Source organism: Lynx canadensis, chromosome A3, assembly GCF_007474595.2.
Source record: "Lynx canadensis isolate LIC74 chromosome A3, mLynCan4.pri.v2, whole genome shotgun sequence".
Lineage (NCBI taxonomy): Eukaryota > Metazoa > Chordata > Mammalia > Carnivora > Felidae > Lynx > Lynx canadensis.
In genome coordinates, this window is record NC_044305.1 from 74,392,845 (window position 1) to 74,412,795 (window position 19,951).

A 19,951-nucleotide genomic window follows, 5' to 3' on the forward strand; every position below is an offset into this window, starting at 1 on the left:
AAATCTACTTATATGTGACCTTTGTTTTGACCTAAACACAGTGTTCATTAACAACCAGGGTGTAATTCGTCAGTTCACTAACAATCAGCAAAGAAATTTCGGGCACGTTTAGCCATTTAATCAGTGCTGTTTCAAAAGCATAGGCGTTTACTTTCTTTTTAATGTTACCCATTTTTATTCATCTGATTTTCACTCCCATTTCACAGATTCCCTCTGCGGATGTTCAGTGCTCGATGCAGTAGTTAGGGTGCACTCAATGAAAGTTGCTATTACTTGCCAATGTTAGTGTGGATGGCTGACACAGCTGCCCATGAAGGTCTAAGATGAGAAAGCTAGGCTGAACATCATGTATGTGGAATGCATTGGCACAGAAGATTACACAAATGTTGAACGTAGTTCTTTCTGCCATCATGGCACTGAAGTAGGAGGGTAGAGCAAAGCAAGTAATAGATTCCATTGGAGAGAGCCAGTGGTGGTGAGCCAGCCAACCACGTTTGGCGCTAGAGGGGAGGCTTGTAATAATAACAGCTAAGGTATATACTGTCCTAGGTGTCTTACACACACACAGTAACTTACTTGATCTTCCACCTAGGAGGTAGATGGTATTATTAATCTATTCTACAAATGGGGAAACTGAGACACAAGAGTTTAATAACTCCATCAAGACCACAGGGAAGCTGGGAGAGCCAGGATTAAAACTCAAAGTCTAGGGGCACTTGGGTGGCTCATTTGGCCGAGTTGCCGACTTCGGCTCAGGTCATGATCTCACAGTTGTGGGTTCGAGCCCAGCATCAGGCTCTGTGCTGACAGCTCAGAGCCTGGAGCTTGCTTTGGAGTCTGTGTCTCTCCCTGTCTCTCTCTCTACCCCTCCCCAACCCATGCTCACTCACTCTCACTCTCTCTCAAAACTAAACATTAAAAAATTGTTTAAAGGCCAGTTAAAAGAACGCATTATTGGTAAATGCTGTTTTAAAACAAATATTGTGTGCACTTTCCAAGTGCTGATGAAAATGGAGTAAGATCTTTGCAAACACAACAGATTAAATTAAACAATGGACACAGCTAATGCCACTATCTGAAGTCATGCAGAAGACCCAAGAGCCAAAGACCAGACCCTGTGAAATGTACTGGAAATTGGCTCAGGAGTTCACTGGACCCCACACACAGAGTCACTGGGCAGTGAGCTTAGACCTCGGTGCCGAGAAACTAAACAGCAAGACAGAACTTAGCTTTTGACGATGTAAGAAATGGAGACTGAGTCCAGCCACTGGGAAGGAGGCTGGGTCAGGGCTCCAGGAGGCTCTGTTTTGAAGTTAACTTTGGGGCTACTATGCAGCCTCTTGCTGTTTTAGATCAGAGTGAGCAGAAGATAGTAACAGGCATTTCCTGACCCTGTGTGGGTTTGAGAAAGTTTCATCTGCTATTCCCTTCCTGGGCTAGAACCTTCTCTGATCTGATGTGGAGGAGTTGGCTAAGCTTTGAAACTTTTTTTTGCATGTCTCTCTCTCTCTCTCTCTCCTCTCTCTCTCTCTCTCTCTCCTCTGTGTGTGTGTGTGTGTGTGTGTGTGTATATATATATAATATGCAATGATGGTGGTGATCACAAAGCAATTATATTTCTAAGCCTCTATAAAAATAAGACTGATTTTATCTTATTTACATAGAATTGAGGATCACAGTCTTTAGAATTATTATAGCACTCCTTCCAAGCAGTTCATTTTTCTCCATGTATTAGGAGCTAAATTCTTAGCTTGATAGGAGTGATAGAATAGGAGAAGTTGGTGTCTCTCAATGATAGATTGACTTCTCTGTCATCCCTGCATAGACAGCAATAGGAAAATAATTTCAAGTGAGTTGTTATTTAGACAGAGAAGATTAATCTACCTATAGATCAGTTCATTAAATGGTCATTATGAAAGATATATTTGTAAATATAAGAGGTAGCCACCATTTTTTATAGATTTGAATATACATGGGGTACAGAATATTGTTGTATTCTACCTTAATGTTCCTGGATACTTCTTAAGGACAGACTGGAAATTAAAAACAATTCATCTTGTCCCATTCTTGAGTCTAATGTGATGATTTAAAGAAGTTCTTTCTCAGTAAATCTGCCAAGCCAGTAGCCTCAAACAGAAGTCCCATTTGGGTTTTTGTTGCTAATAGCAGAAAGCTGAGCCATACACGGAGGAGAGAGAGAGAGATGTATTTATAAGCAATTCTGTTAGCAGACCCTCTACTTTAATGCATCACTGTAAGTTATTGCATACTTTTATTCCCAGAGAACAAATGACTTGTAATTCGCTTCGCACAATGATGGTGTCCCCATAGCTGTGTACTCCTAGAGGAGCCAGGATAGAGTGATGTTAATTATTAACTGAAGGGATACACAGGCAGGAGATACCTCTTTGGCCAACCTCCCTCTACCCAGCATGCCCTGAGATATCTTATTGAATAGAATTTTCCCAAAAGTATAAAACATTACTTTTTAAATTTTAAATTGTTTTATTAAGTTGATTTATTTGAGAGAAAGAGCATGAGAAGAGTATGCAGTCAGGGAAGGAGTAGAGAGAGAGGGAAGAGAGAGAGAATCCCAAGCAGGTTCCGCCTGTCAGCGTGGAGCCCGACTAGGGCCTCAATTCACAACCATAAGATCATGACCTGAGCTGAAGTCGGACACTTAACCAACTGAGACGCCCAGGTGCCCCGAGACATTTTTAACTCTCAAAATACTCAAAGGTCATTGTTTCCATGTTGAGAACATGCACATTAGTATAGTAAATATTTAGAGTTTAATGTCGGTGCCAGATTTGAGTTATAAAGATGAATAACACACAGTACCTTCCCTGAGGAACGTAGAGTTCACAGTCCATTTTAGGATTTATTTCTTCTTCAATTTTTATTAATTTATAAGTCTTTTTTTATTTATAATTTAAGGTTTTCCCTGAACGGTTAGAATGACTAGGCACTGACAAGAAGTAACTCAGTGAAACCTTAAAGAGTTTCAGTTCTATCTGCTTTGAAGGTTAAGGAAGTACTCTTGCATTTTGTGAGCATGAATAAAAATCATTGACTTAAGAATGTCATTTTATAATACAGTACATAACATTTCTTGGGTAATACATAATCAATCTGAAATTAGTGTAAGCAGAACAGAATTTAATAGATTCATTGTATGGCAAAAGATGAATTTAAAATCCCTTTGATTGTGGTATGTATAATTTTGGGCTATACAGAGATTGAGAAATCACTATTTGAAGATTACACTTATTTTAGGTATAGAAGTTTAATGTACCAACTCATTTTTCATGTAGCATAAATATTGATACATAATTCCAGAGTCCATAGGATTTTGTGGACAAGGATGATTACATTAAAAACAGTGCATTGAGATATTTGATTTGAAGGAATGACCAAACTCTTTCCAAATGCCTGTGAATTACTTCTGTTAGGTGATTTATATCAAATTATCTCTTGTTATCACCAGGAAGACTGTTAGCACTATTAAGCGACTTTGATAGGAGTTCATATAAATTAAGCATGAGTGAACATTTTATGGGATTGTCCCAGCTGTTTCAGAAGAGGATCCAGGAGAGATTCAGGAAACAAAAATTAGATATTTACAAGCCAGAAGAGGCTGTCCTTAGTGTTTGTCATCATTTTCTTCCAAGACTGAAGATTTCTGAGACTTTGAGTTTAAGAAGTTTGTGAAAGTTTCAAGATTGCATTGTAAATGGCATCTGCATGTATTAAGTACACTGATGACTTAGCAGATCCAGGCACTTAGCTTGGGATGATTTGGTGGTTTTGTTGACTGTGAAACTTACTGTCTCCACTTTGGCTAATAAGAGTTGAAGGCATCACCATATGAACCGAAGAGGTGATGCACTTATTTGCATCTGAGGGAAAATAGCTTTCATTTTGTCAATAAATGCATCAGCTGAGTGACGGTGTAGTGCTCAATTATGATAAGAGAATTTAAATCAGACTGTACTGGTGCTGGCTAAATTCTTTGATAATTGCTTTATTTAGCCTTCACTCTGTGTCTCCACAGGACCTGTGTTCTCCAGCAAAGAGGAGTATTCATGATGCTGCAGATGTGAGCTTTGTTGGGGCAGATCTCAGGTGGAGGTCCAGAGTTCACTCACTAGCTTCGTGACTTTGAGGAGTTACTAAACATCATTAAGCCTTTAGTCTTTCATCTCTAAGATGGGGATAATAACACCAGCTTTGTAGTTTTGCCGGAGGATTAAATGCATTAATGCATGTGAAAAATACATACGTCTTTTTAGCAAAGTGTTTGATACATGATAAATCAAGTTAAAGTTATTAGCCATTATTTGTATCATCTGATTTACTTGCTCGGCCAAATTGCTTAGTCTGTTGTTGCCTAGCAACTGTTTAGTGAAGACAAAATGATTGAATACTCGTGAATCTAGAAGAGCTCAAATGAACTTTGAGGTCAGCAGGAATATTCCTAGCTAGAATGCCATCGCCCTACTGGTCCCTATTTTTTATGGTAAAGTGTATCTAAAATCAAAAGGACTGGGGCGCCTGGGTGGCGCAGTCGGTTAAGCGTCCGACTTCAGCCAGGTCACGATCTCGCGGTCCGTGAGTTCGAGCCCGGCGTCAGGCTCTGGGCTGATGGCTCGGAGCCTGGAGCCTGTTTCCGACTTTGTGTCTCCCTCTCTCTCTGCCCCTCCCCGTTCATGCTCTGTCTCTCTCTGTCCCAAAAATAAATAAAAAACGTTGAAAAAAAAATTTAAAATCAAAAGGACGTAAAAAACAGGATGAATATGTTCAAGTTGCTCTGCATTGGTTGTATTCAGTAGGACTTTTGGAATATATTTCCTATATCAATTTTACTTTTGGCAGAAAAAATTGTTATCTGAAGTTTATCTAGAATACTATCATTTTATTTAGACTAAGTAGTGCTTTTATAGTTTTTTGACTCCCTGTACCACCTCTTCTTTATCTATTCATCAATCAGTGGATATTTGGGCTGTCTCCATAGTTTGGCTATTGTGGATAATGCTGCTATAGACATTGGGGTGCATGTCTGTTCATGAGGTTCAAATCTGTATTTTTGTAAATACCTAATAGTGTTTACTGGATTGCTGGATTATAGGGTAGTTCTATTTTTGGTTTCTTGAAGAACCTCCATACTGTTGTCCAGAGTGGCTGCTCCAGTTTGCGTTCCCACCAACAGTGCAAAATTGTTCCCCTTTCTCTGCATCCTCACCAACATCTCTTATTTCCTGAGTTGTTAATTTTAGCCGTTTTGACAAGTATTAGGTAATATCTCATCATGGTTTTGCTTTGTATTTCCCTGATGATGATTGATATTGAGCATCTTTTCATGTCTGTTAGCCATCTGAATGTCTTCTTTGGAAAAGTGTCTATTCATGTCTTCTGCCCATTTCTTAACTGGGTTGTTTGTTTTTTGGGTGTTGAGTTTCATAAGTTCTTTATAGATTTTGGATACTAACCCTTTATCAGATATATCATTTGCAAATATCTTCTCCCATTCCATAGGCTGCCATTTAGTTTTGTTTCTTTCACTGTGCAGAAACTTTTTATCTTGATGAGGTCCCAATAGTTCATGTTTGCTTTTGTTTCCCTTGCCTTTGGTGATGTGTCTAGTAAGAAGTTGCTCCAGCCGAGGTCAAAGAGGTTGCTGCCTATGTTCTCCTGTAGATTTTGATGGTTTTGTGATTCACATTTAGGTGTTTCATCCACTTTGAATTTATTTTTGTGTATGGTGTAAGAAAGTGGTCCACTTTCATTGTTCTGCATGTTGCTGTCCAGTTTTCCCAGCACCATTTGCTGAAGAAACGGTCCTTTTTCCTTTAGATATTCTTTAGTAGTTTGTTCAAGATGAGTTGACCATATAGTTGTTGGTCTATTTCTGGGTTTTCTATTCTGTTCCGTTGATTTATGCATCTGTTTTTGTGCCAGAACTATATTGCCTTGATGACTACAGCTTTGTAATATAGCTTGAGATCTGGAATTGTGGTGCCTCCAGTTTTTTCTTATTCAGGATTGCTTTGACTCTTCGGGGTCTTTTCAATTCCATACAGGTTTTAGGATTGTTTGTTCTAGCTTTGCAAAAAATGCTGGTGGTAATTTGATAGAGATTGCATTAAATGTAAATTGCTTTGGGTAAAATAGACATTTTAACAATGTTTGTTCTTCCAGTCGATGAGCATGGAATGCTTTTCCATTTCTTTGTGTCCTCTTCAATTTCTTTTATAAGTGTTCTATAGTTTTCAGACTATCTTTAGTTACGTTTATTCCTAGTTATCTTTTGTTTTTTGGTGCAGTTGCAAATGGGATCGAAGGAATGGTGAGGCCTAAAGAGTCTTAAAGATCATGTTCTTCAATATCTATGTTTGATGAGGGAAAATTAAAATCCTCAGAGCTATCACTCCTAGCCACTGTGCTCTACTTTGCTCCTTCCAAAAATTACTGTGGGAGGGCAAGGGGCCAAGATGGTTAAAAAAAAATGAGGGGCAGCATGCTAAATGGAGTTGAAGGAGATCAAAAAGAATGTGGGAGGAATGATTTAGGAATCAAACAGAGGTGAGAGTGAAGATGGATAAAGACATTTCCTTAAAATGTACCCATGTGGAAGATCAGGCCGTGTCTACCAGGGAGACTGGGTGGTGCTCAGCATTCTGAGGCAAAGGGCTGGGGAGAGAGGGGGGATTGTGGGAGGGGTGTCTGCCCTGTGGCTCTGCCTCTACCAGGCTTCTGTATTCAGACCAGGCTCCAACATTCAGGCTTCCTTTTGACAAGGGCTCTCTGCTATTGACTATCACGTTTATACCAAAACCCAAAGTGTTTTCTCAGAGCTCCAGACTTATGCATTTAAGTACCCACTCTATATTTTACCTAATTTCTGGTTTAAATGTTAAGCCTAACATGAACAAAATAAACTTCTTGATTTAACACCCCAATCGTGTTCCTACTACAGGCAGTCCCATGATTGCCACTGCCATCTCTATTCATGTCAAAACTGTAGCCATGTCTTTGATCCCTTTTTTCCCATAATACCTCACCTCTACTCTATGAGCATGCTGTGTGGCCACCGCCTCTAGGAGACGTGATGAATGCAGCCAGCGCTCTCTGTACCACTGCTATAGCTCATTTGCAACACACAGTCCTCTCCCTACACACCTAGAAGCCCCCTCTGCCATCATTCCACCTTTACCCACATTCTTCTCTTCTCCACAAAGCAGCCAGGAAGATCATTTGAAAGTAAATCAGTTGTGTAACATTATAGTTGCAAAGCTCCTTTCTGTAATGGCTTCTCACTGAAAACAGTACAAAATCCTGACGCACACTGTGCATCCGGTCTCCTTCTATGCCAGCGTGAAACTCTTTCCTCTCCCCTTAGCTTCTTCACCTGGCTTTGGCCAAGCATTCTTTTTGCTTTTGAGTACCTCCAATTCATATCCACTTTGGGACTTTGCAAATTCAAGTTTTAGCTCCGATGCCACAGATATTCTCAGATGATCTAGGTCTAAGCTAAAATGGTTGAGAGTGTCTGGGAGAGCACTGTAGTTATTTATGTGTCTGTGTATGCAAGTCTGTCTTCCATACTAGAATGTTCATTGAGAGGAGGAGCCCTTTTTGTTTGTTTTCAATGAGTGTCTGTAGCACATGAGTGTTTAGCACATAGTTCTCAAATACCTGTTAACTGACTTGTGAATACAAAGAGGTTATTATGCTAATCAAATAAGTCAAAGAAAGACAAACATCATATGATTTCACTCATAGGTGGAATTTAAGAAACAAAACAGATGAACATAGGGGAAGGGAAGGAAAAAATAAGATAAAAAGAGGGAAACAAAGCATAAGAGACTCTTACATACAGAGAACAAAATGAGGGGTGCTGGAGGAGAGGTAGGTGGGGGATGGGTTAAATGGGTGAAGGACATTAAGGGCACTTTTAGGGATGAGCCCTGGGTGTCATATGTAAGAGATGAATCACTGGATTCTACTCCTGAAGCCAAGACTACACTGTATGTTAACTAACTTGAGTTTAAATGAAAAAAAAGTGCTTTTTGATAAATAAACCAAAATAGCTAACATACAAAAAAATGTTCCTAAGTATGTGATCTTTCCAATTTTGTTTATCTAAGCTATCCATTATCTACCTAGATTCATCCATTATCTGTCTGCATCACTTTGTGCATAGATAATGCTAAAACATGGTGAAAACTTAGCTTTTCTTATGTAAGCCCACTATTCCTTAATTGTCATACTGTGAGTGGTTTTCCCAGCTGTTTCATAGCCAGGGTGGAGAGCATCTATAGGCTAAATGGAATAAAGGTTTTATGAATTCCCAAATGATGGGATCCAAATTAATGATGCTTTGCTGTATAATTTGGTAAAAATTTTATTTTGTTGACAAGTGTGACAGTGGAAACAACCATATATAGGCTTCTAAAAATATCTCAATATACACAAAAAAGGGAAAGTAATTATTTGAAGAGAAAGGAACATTTTTGAGGGTTTTACTGTCTTTTGTAAAATTTTTTTTTTTTACAGATGTACTTCCTTGCGCATGCATTGACAATACTGACAAGATACACTTACAAGGGGAATACATACATTAAAGAAAGTGGTTACATTTATTAAAATGACATTCTTTTTTGTCCTCTGGCATTGGGAAAAGGTGGTTCTTTTCTCTGGGAAATGACAAGATCAGCAGCAACGTAACATGGAAAGTAAGACACGTTTTAACCCTGAATAGCTGTTAAAATGGTACTCATGCTAAACAGCTCTTTAGAGTTTGAAATATTTTCCATGTAGTCCCCATTTCTTTTGCCCAATTTACTGCTATTTACCTTGTACCTCCTTTGTGGGGCTGATGCTTTCAGAGGCAAGAGTAAAAGTGAAAATAATTTTAGGGCACAAAAAGTTCCTCTGAGCCAGACTTCAGCTTAGATTACATGTTATCATGTTTTCTATAAATATTTTAAAAGTGTATTTATTTATTTTGAGAGATAGAGAAGGAGGGAGGGAGGGAGGGAGAGGGGCAGGGAGAGAGGGAGAGAGAAAATCCCAAGCAGGTTACTCACTGTCAGCTTGGAGTCTGATGTGGAGCTTAAACTCACAAACCATGAGATCATGAGTGGGGCCGAAACCCAAGAGTCAGACGCTTAACCAACTGAGCCACCCAGGCGCCCTGCATATTATTCTGTTTTCTAGGAGGAAATCTGACTGCATTTTGAGTTAACTGCTTCATACTATCCTGGGAGCACAAACTTTGAGTAGCAGCCAGAGTGCTTGGGACCAGAATCATGGGCCATTCATTCATTCATTCTTTCGTTGACCAATAAGTTATTGAACACCTTGTAGCACATAGCTCTGTGCTAGTCATAAGGCAGCTCAGAAAAGAACTATAAAGGCAAGACTTTGCTACATGAAGCCTCCACCTTCTATTGAGAGAGAAATGGAGGCAGAAACAACCAGGTGCCAATTACCAAGGAATAGGCCAGGTGGATGACAGCAAATATGCAACAAATGCCATTTTCTCCCACTTTAAAGACACTTTCAGTTGGGAAGAGGAGAGACTAGAACAAATTTATGGTGATTATTTTCTGGTAGAAAAGTTAGGATATAGACCCCCGATAAATTTTTTCTGATTTCTAAATTGACTTATGTACAAATCATCAGGTTTCAATATCCATTTAACTATTTACTCTTTTATAGGAAAAGGATGACAAAATCTGGACTCGTTCAAAAAAAACACAGCACTCAGATGGCAGTGGGAAAATAGCACTCATGATGTTTTCTGTCAAAGCGTTCTTGGGAAAAGATGCAGTATTTTCAGACTTCATTCTAATTGAAATAAGCAGGGGAGCACGTTGCTCTGTTTGCTTTAACTTTGGAATGACAGGTTTTTCCCTTCTCAAAGAAACATAGCCTGTTTTGATATGGACCGCTGCCCACCGCCCTCCTCCAGCTGCTCTCTGACAGCTCAGAGCCCCTCACTCAGGCTCAGCTGACACCTGCTGGTGCCTCCAAAGTATGCGTGCTCCTGCACCCTCAGGATGCTCCTCGCTGGGAGGGGCCGGGAGGAGATGTTCCTGGGAAGGTGCCATTCTAACCAAAAGGCAACCTTACTTACTAAAGCAGATTTCCAGCTGAAGGACATTTATATTCTAAGATGTTAGTGGTAGACATGGTCCATTTTTGTACATCCCCACAGCTGTTACTCTGTCTCTCTATTCTTTGTCTCTATCCCCTCTCTTTCCTTTTCTTCCCGTCTTTTCCTCTTTCCTGTTCTGCCTTCCTCTCCAATCCCCTAACATACCTACGCATACACACACACACACACACACACACACACACACACACTTTTTTACCTGCCTGATGAAAGCACAGATCGTCTTATTGAAGTTACCCACCAGTGATTTGTTATGACATAATTTGAGAACCCTGCAGAGTTTTCATCCAAAGTTTAGTGTCCTATGGTATGTTTCTCAACATACCATATGTTGTCTCAAATGGCGCAACAGAATTGATATTGATTCTGTTTCTGATATTGATTCTGATTTAATTGATATTAAATACAAATCCTGTCTCTCCTGGAGTGATTGAAAAGTGTAGACCTGTACTATGAAATAATTCCCTTTCAGGGCACTGTCTGCATAACTGGTTGACAGAGCCAATAAATATTTATTGGACTAGACACTATTCTAGGCACTTGGAAGGCATCACTCAACACATAAAGGTCCCTATGTGGAGTTTACATTCTGATGGGGAAAGACAGAACTTCTCCAAGAGAGATAACATGTGTACAAGTTAAGTTATATGCTAGGTGATGAAGTGTTTGGAAAAATGTCCAACAGGCTTGGGGATCAGGAATGTGGGGTGGAGGTGGGGGCCAGTGGCAGGATTAAATGCGGTGAACTGGGTTAATCACACTGAGAAGCTGAGGTTTGGACAAGACCTGTGGGAAGTGAGGAAGTCAGCCAAGCAGCTGTCTGGGGGAAGAGCATTCCAGAAAGTGGGGACAAAATCAAAAGCATGCCTGGGGTGTTCAGGACAGGAAGCTTCATGGCTGGAACAGAGGGTGTACTGGCATGAAGGGGACGGCTCCCAGGTGGCCAGGCCAGATCATGTGGGGCCCTGCTGGACTTCCTAAGGACTTAGCCCTTTTTAAAAAAAATATTTATTTATTTGAGAGAGAGAGACACACAGAGCGAGGGCAGGGGTGGCGGAAGAGAGAGAATTCCAAGCAGGCCTCGTGTAGTCAGCACAGAGCCCAATGTGGGGCTCAATCCCACAAACCAGGAGATCATGACCTGAGCCAAAATCAAGAGTCAGACGCTTAACTGACTGAGCCATCCAGGCGCCCCTCTAAGGACTTTGCCTTTTATGTGGAGCAAAATGGTGAGTTACTGCAGAGTTTTGAGTAGAGAAAGAAGTGGTCAAAGTAGAGGTGACCAGGCTTAGCATTTTGGAAAGAAAACCCTGGCTGCTGTGCATTGAAAAAGAATTTGAATGAAAATGAACCTGGGAGAGGAGGCAAGAGTAGAAACAGGAACCTTGCTAAAAGACCACAGTGAGGTTGGGTTTTCAGTCTATTCTGGGGGCAGAGGGGAGGGGAGGGTCAATAGAATTTCTGAGTAGGTAAGAACTGGGGTGTATGAGAGCATGGAACCAAACACACTGCAGAGGTTTTTGTCACAGGGAAAGCCTGATGGCCAAAAGGTTTAAGTCTAGGCCTCAGAGGTCAACAGCCAAAAGGAGGACAAGGTTTGAAAAACTTAGACAGTGAAGGAAGGTGACCAAACAAACAGATCCGTCTCGTCGCCTATTACTTCCCCCTTCACAGCCAGGTTCCAGAACAAAGGTCTTCCCAGCCTGGGCCTGTGTACTCAACTTATCTCATGTCTAAAACTTTCTTCTCCAAGGTCTTTGCATACTTGGTTTGTTCACAGGTCCTGGTCCTCAGAGCTCTTCCCAGCCCTGCTCCCTACCATAGCTGCACATCCCTGAATCTCCCGACACCAGTACTCTGTCTTGTCTTCCTTGCACACGTCTCCTTCACAAAACATCACGTTTGCTTTTCATTGCCTGTCTTCCCCACCGGAATGCAAACTTCATGAATGCACAGACTCTTTGCACTTTGTCTTGCTGCCATATCCCCGGTATCTAGGACAGCATCTGGCACAGGCAAACAAGTCTTGATATTGAAGTAACTCAACAAGTCTGTATTAAACCCCTGCAGGGAAGACTACCGGTCACTGTGTAAAGTTTAGGGAATATTTTCGTGTAGCATATTTGGGCAAAAAATGAAAACATGAAATAACATAAGCAAGTAGGTAAAGAGAAGTCACACAGCACTCAATACATGAATCATTAGCAAATGAGGTGAGAAGAAGTGAAACTAAAAGAGATTCATGGAATGGGAAGAATTTAAAAATTTAGGATTACTGAACTTCAAACAGCCACTTCAAACAGTGGATTTCTAGCCACTGGTAGAAATCTCTGTGGCATCTTACTTTCTCCAAACACCTCCACTAACATGAAGCCCATTATCATATAAAGCAATATACTCCAATCTTGGGGTATTCTAATAGTTAGAGAGCTACTTTTCATATCATGCACAGAAGAATAAGGAGTGTTGCTCTAGGCAGAGTGGAGTGAGTTATTGGCCAAGGGAAGGTGTCAGAGAATCAGACCTAAGGGAACATGGGGCCATTGAATAACCAGTGACCAAGTTTCCACATGGGAGGAACAGGATAGAAAATATTTCCTATGTCTTTCAGGTTGGCACAGAAGGAAGGGTCTGAGAAGAGTAAAATTAGCTTCATAGGTAATGGAGTAGAGCAAGACCTGACATCATTTTTTACTTATTTAGGACAATTAAGCCTCCCAATCAAAAAACCAAAATCCTGTTTCTGCCCATGAATAAGGTAGTCTGAGTGAAATATCCAGGCAAATCCAAAAATGCTGATTCCAACAAGATTTTTTAAATAAGAAAAACATCAAATTATAGTGAGAAATGCAATCACTTATACTTCTGGAGCTAATATGAATTCTAAGTAGGAGGCTGACCTTTGCTTGCCCGAGGAAGAAAGAGAAACACTTCTAGTCAGAACAGTAATAATTTTTTAAAAATAAATTCTGAAGTAATTTCCTTAAGAATGTGCAAAAGCCTGTGGATGGTGGATTAATTTGGAACTAATCCAAGCAGTGTCTTTAGAAGTTGGGTTTTCTTGGAGAGATTGCCTCCAGATTTGAAATCACGTGGCCGTTTGACTCTCTGGCTGAAAGGGGCTAAGTCTGAGAGAGCCTCTGAGAAGCTACCATCTTATCTGCCCGTGGTCACAATGGTCTTCCAAGTGATTTTCCTCCTGTGTTCCCTCTTCCAAATGCTATAATTTGTCTTAGAATGTACTATCACTAGATTTTATTTTCTACCCTGAAATTTTGGAGACACAATGGCACTTCATCTAATCAAAACCACTCAGAAGGTTGATAAACCTTAGACTGTAGCAACTACAAACAATAAACCTTTATGTACAATAATCAGAATAAATCGTGGGTGATTTCAAGGGTGGGTGTTCCCCTAGGGAGAGAAACACTGCTTTAGAAAGCAGGGGGAAGTGAGAGGGTTTAACATTTTGATCAGCGTATTTTCAAACTAGAAGACCAGCTACTTTATATGATTGAATGTATTTCAGGCAAAATGAAGTGAAATCAAGTCCAGGATATTGTTCAAGGAAAACACCAACTTATTTTCAGTAAAGATCCATCTAGAATATTTAAAATCAGGAAGAAAAAGGGAGAACTTAGAATTTATCTATGTAAGAAGCTTGGTATCACTGAATAATTAGAAGATCCAAGATGGCCATCACTGTGATGCCCCAGCAATGGAACAAATTCTTCTGAATGTATTTAATCCCCATTGTTAGGGGCCAAGTTTACTACCCTCTGGATTTTGTTCTCTTATCTGCCTAATGAGTCAGGGAATCAGGGATAGGCTGAACTTGGAAACCTCTACGGCACATTCCAGTTTGAAAATTGGAACCATTTAGAAGATAAGAATTTGGTGGAAGTTTTGTGACTGTTGACTGGTTCTTACACTTGGTTTATCATGGGAGGTGCTGTGAACTTTTACATGTAGTTTCAAAGAAAAGTAAGATACATGGAAATAAATTGTTTCTGCTTGGAAGTACACCCAAGGTTTACCTGGAGAACATCTAGACAATGTCATAGGATTTTCACATTGGTATATTTGCTTAACCTCGCTTTTCTCGTGTATAGATGTTCTTGGTTTCCCACGGTGCAAAGAGAAAATATCTTTTTTTTTGGGGGGGGGACGTTGAAAGCAAATCATCATCTGCATAACTGTTTTGATGTTAGCTTTTCATATCCTTGATTTTGGGAAGCAGCTTGGCCTTTCCTCCTTCTCCCCAGTATGTCCCTCTTTCTTCCTCCGTGTGACTCCTTTCTCTCTTCCCTGTTTACAACACTATCATTCTTGGCTTCTGGTCCTTGTCCATCCTGTGGCTACACTTGGATCTCTCTGGCCTGTCAAACTTCCGTTGATGCATTAAGCTCAAGTTTCTCTTTCGTAAGAACTGCAACCAATTTTGATCTCTTTCTGTGTTCATGTTTCACATGATTTAGCACTGAATTTCATATTACCTTACCATTTCCTTTATTTTTCTTTCCCCACAAGTGGTTATATACTTTTGAAAGGCAGGATCCTTCCGGAACACATTGTATATCTGTGTAGTGTATGGCATAGTGCTTGGCTGTTTTTCAGGAGCCTCCTGAGCTCTGAAATCCAAAATGACATTCTGAAATCTAAGTTCTAACAGCCTCAGCCACTGGTATAAAATGTGGGTGATCAATTCAAATTATAGTACATTCTAATGCAGGGGTGTGTGTGTGTGTGTGTGTGTGTGTACAGGTATCACTTTATAATGGAAAACACCATGAGCCCAGCATAATGTCTAGAGTTGGGGAATCACTATGCTGTCACCTGAAACTAATATAACGTCATATGTCAACTATACCTCAATTGAAAAGAAAGGAATACCAATATTTGTCAGATACTTCTCTTAGGTCAACACTCAACTATAGTCCTCATTCCCTGCATGTAATGGAAAACCAGTTTATTTTATAGTTGATGCCATTTTGGAAGTCCCTTGAATGAGGAAGCAAAGGGAAGAAGCAGCCTGGGGAAGGGGTTATAGCAACGCAGCCAAATACATTGTAGCATAAAAGGGGCTTCTTTTCTTTCTTATAAGATTATAGTGTTTTTCCTAGTGCTCAGCTGGAATTGGGATGTAGAATGTGATGTATTTTAAAAGTATGGAGTTTCAAAAAAAAAAATGGAGTTTCTTATACTCAATCCTATTATGTCTTATTTTTAAAATGTTTACTGTCCCAGTATTTGCTATGTACTAGTAATCAGGTTTGGCTAGCCTATGGAGCAGTAACAAGTAAACCTTGCGATCCTAAAAGCTTAACAAAACGAATGCTTATTTTTCTTTCATGTCACAGTGGAAGGATTGGGTAGTTTCTTCAATGGCTTTTTATAGTGACTTGAGGACCAGAGATGCTCCAGAAAAAATGTTTGCCTATTCCATTCTCGTTAAGGAACTATGTAATTAGGTTTTTGAGGAATGAAAGAACTAACAGCAGGAATTCTCTCATTTATGCCTGCACATCAGCTATGCTTCCTTCTCCCCCCGCCCCCATCCCCTGAGGAATTTTCTCATTGTGGTATCCATTCACTGTTAGGTAAAAATTGTAACAGAGACCGCCTGGAACAACAGGGCCTTCTGGAACACAGAACAATGTGGGCATGTAATCCTAAAACAGAATTTGTATTCTGAGAAATGTAGTAAGTCTTGCAATAACTGGCCTTCTCTTCATCCCAAACCTAGAATAGTGCCTGACACAAATCAGTGACACAGTAAGTATGTGTTGAGTGAATGAACTCCCAACTCTCCTTAGCTTTGCCTTTATCTTATACAGCTAACTTTTGAAGATTATTTTACCTCTCTAAAAATGTTTGCTACCTTTTCCTGTCCCAGCCCATATTTGCAGTGAATGCTTGTAAACAAAGATGTGAACTTCATCTGTTGTAACTTGACATTAAAAATTGGAGTTAAGGACTGTTTTCCAAATTCAGGAATCTACCCTGTTTATTTTGAAGTGACATGATGAGACATTCATAATAGGTAGACACCTAGTGAAGCCATCAAATATGTAAACTGAAAAAACTTAAAAAGAGGAGTAGATTAAAGTGACTGAAGATAGTTACTGAATTAAAATCTATTCAGTGGCATTTTCAAATGTCACCTGAGTCACTCTGTATAGAGTCATTTCAGCTGCTTTGGGGATAGTGCAGTATAGGGACAATAAAGATAAGGTATAAATTATGAACAAAGGAGAAAAGAATTACGCTTGTTCATGGTTTAAGCAGAACATTTCTGAGCAAACTTTCACCTGGATAGCCCTTCTCAAGTGGTTGTTTTTCTAGAGTAGAGACTGAGGCTTACAAAACTGTGTAAATCAGGCAATTTACATTCATATTTTGATGATCTGCAGATCAGTTATTCATTTGCTAAAGTAGATTCATGAAATCAATATGTTTGTTATTCATTTATGCTTTATGTATTTATTTATTTATTTGCCATTTGGAAGAGTCCGTAAAGCAAACATTTAACATTTCATTGATCTAAAAAAATGAGAGCATATTTCTAGGAAATGTCTTCAGTTGCTTTTATCTTGTGTTTCTGTCTTATGTGAGGGATGCTTAAAGCTAAGTATTGTCCATTGGTGGAAAATCAGTGGGGTTGCTATATTAACATCAGTGATAGGGACTTTCTGCAAATATTTGTGAAAACAGGCATGCTGTAAACCAGTCAGGGATGAGCTTAATTGTTACATTTACAAATTAAAGACTAAAGTTTCTTCTGTATTTTAGAAAAAAAATGCTATCTTACTGCTTTGAAGGTCACAAAAATGGAATTGAGTTCATATAACCAATTTCCATATAAAAATTATAAAGCAGAGTTTCCGTGATGAATTTCAGATCAAGGTATTAATTTGCATCAATATCCATTCTAACTTCAGATTGTTAGGGGCACCAAATATTTACCGTTTAAATGTGCTACCGTCTTGGTCTTGCTTCTTGCCGTTTTATGTTTCTGAAGCTGAAGAACATGCGCTGAGGTTTCACATTAACTATGGAAATATGCTGGAGGAATTCTATCATCAGGTACATTTTACTGTTCCTGAAATAGGTTTGTTCTTGGTTCATGAATCAATGGCTACTATGTTGCTATATGATCCGCATGAATATTTTTGCTTTAATGAAGAAGAGTTATTGTCAGATTGTTCCTCAGAATGAAACTCCTCTTTCCTTTGCCTATGAGCCCTTTCCTGAGGTAAAAAGGTATAAACTTTGGAGTTCACATGGGACAGACTCTAAGCATGATGCTGATTCTTACCTTTCAGTACACACCTGAGCTTGTGAAGAAATGAAAACAAGAAGGAGTTTTAAAGTCGGCCCCCCTGGCTTACCTAAAGATTTGGCGAAAGCTTGGATCTATGCCACACTCTGCCAAACAAAGTCAAAATGTAGCCTCAATTCCACTTAGCCCTTTTGTAGCGGTTCTCTGGATTATAGTCCTAATACCTATAGATTGGTGAGAAGAATAAATGTTGCTCTTAAGACTTGAAGTATTTATTTGGGAAAATGAAGGGAGCTGGGTGTTGGAAATATTTTTTATTTTGTTTTTAATATGACTTGTAATTTATTTTGGTCATAATTAACATTATAAAAAGTCTTACATGGGGGACAGCTCACTGAAAGCTCAAAATGCACAAAGTAAGTAGAAAGGGGAGTAAGTGTCTTCAAGATGTCTAACATTCTGAGGGTTGCACAGTGTACAAAAGCCTGCCATCTCACCGCCTATAACTTCCCCTAACTGTCCTTAACGTTGCCCAATTGTTCAAAGTGCTCGTGGTTTCAATGGCTTGTGTTCCTGTTTTTCTGGGGAGAAATCTTTTTTTTTTTTTAAAACTATGCAGTCACTGCCTGATGTGAATAAATCGAACCAGATATATCCTGACAGTGCACCAAACAAGACCTGTGTGTATAATGTGAGTTCTTTCTTTTTAATTTTAGAATCAACCTTGTCCTATGTTAGGCAGCTGGAGGCAAGAGTAAGACAGCTGGAGGAAGAAAATCGCATGCTGCCCCAGGTGGGTGACTTCCAGTAGCTCGTAGCTAGTCAGTGTCATTTGAGTTGTAGCATTTTATCTGGAATTTAAAGTCTCAATTACATTCTTTCCTTTAAATGATAGAAATCATTTTGTAAATAGTCATTCATCAATGTAGAGTGTGATTGCTTTCCATAATGACCATCATATTCTCTGGATTCTTAAGTGTGATACCAAAGGATGCAGATGTCTGAAAAAAGAATGCAAAGTAACTTTGAAAGAAGAAAACAAGAGAAAGAGAAAATGAAGAGAGTAGAAAATGCTTGCATAGGACTATTCAGATACATCATGCACGTAGTTGGTGAATATAGGGAAGGGACTCTTATTTAAATAAAAAAATTTGCTAATTTATGAGCTAAGGGAAGCTGCAGGTAGTTTAAAGATTTCACATATTAATTAAATTAGTATTTGCTAAAATTCTTCATGATATGATTAAACTCTTTCAGTGCAACAACGCAATGACAGTAATTGACAGTTTTACTTTGGGGCTTACTTTGTTTCCCCTGGTGAATATAAAGTGGTACTTTTTCTGGGATTTAATGCCTTGCCATATATTTTACTTATAAAATTATTTCTATGGGCTGAAGTATCTTGGTGAGAATGATGTCGGTTGAGGCGGTGGTTCTTGGGAAATTTTGAGGAGTTGAGCAAATCTCCTGAATCTAGGTTGATTTTCTTTACAGACATGTAGGCAGTAATCTAATATTTTATAAAAGGAGTTTTCTAAGCATTTAGTCGCTAGTGTTCTTTCCACATTCTGGTGATTATTTCTATCTCATAAGTGACTAAGGGAAAATTAAACCCTAAAAAAACTAAGTAAATAGTAGTTTAAATGAAAAAACAGAGACTGGTTATAATTCAGGAGAAGATACATAAACATTAATACTTTGCGAAGATATTTTAAATCTTATTTTGTTTTTAAACCACTTTTGCTCATTAATGATGATTTGGTCTGTCAGGTACTGCATGTAAGAATGCCTTTCTCTTTCTTCCACTGGCCAGCCATCTGGCTACAAATTATGAGATTAAATGAAATGAATCTACTTCTCTCCCATCTCGTATGTCAATTGAGACATATGTCAATACTCGTGTTGACAGAAGGGATTATTTGCATCATAAAATAAGATACTGCTTGTAGTTTTCTCTTTGCTCTTCTCTACTTTCCATTTTTAAAATTTCCCTTGCCATTTGTTCTTTTATATTGGATTCACAGTATGACGCCAGGGCCTTTGACTGAAAACATCTAACTTCTTTCTGTTCCAAGAAACTTAAAAATATAATTAGTTTATTGTGAGTGTTCTATATGGTTATACCATCTCTGAGGCAACTGGGAATGTAAATGAAAACAGGGGGAAAAGAAAAAGATCTGTGTCTTAGTTTCTCTCTGAGTGAGAACTGAGGCTCATGTCAAACATTGAAATGCTAGCATGTGTGCTATCTTATTTAAGAAGAGGCACAACAAATATGAAAATGATTGCAAGATTGATTTTTAAAAATCTGTGAAACTATTAGAGGTCTTGAAGAGAAATCAGAAGAGTCTTCAGCTGTACTTATTATATCAGGTATATACATATTTAAATACATAGTACTTGCATAGTTCAGAAGTAGAAGAAATTGAGCAACTTTTCAGTGTCAAAACATGTGTTTTTAAATGCATTGCTATCTTCTATGAAAAGAA

General features: G+C 39.0%; 1 protein-coding gene across 5 annotated transcripts in view; it reads left to right on the forward strand.

Annotated features, from left to right (window-relative positions):
- Positions 1–19,951, forward strand: part of CCDC85A (coiled-coil domain containing 85A) — a 198,591-nt gene that overhangs the window by 141,586 nt on the left and 37,054 nt on the right. For all 5 annotated transcript variants that reach the window (XM_030310645.1, XM_030310646.1, XM_030310647.1 and 2 more), the window contains exon 3: positions 18,179–18,255. In XM_030310645.1, the coding sequence (XP_030166505.1) occupies positions 18,179–18,255 (77 nt within the window). The remainder of the gene's footprint in view (positions 1–18,178; positions 18,256–19,951) is intronic.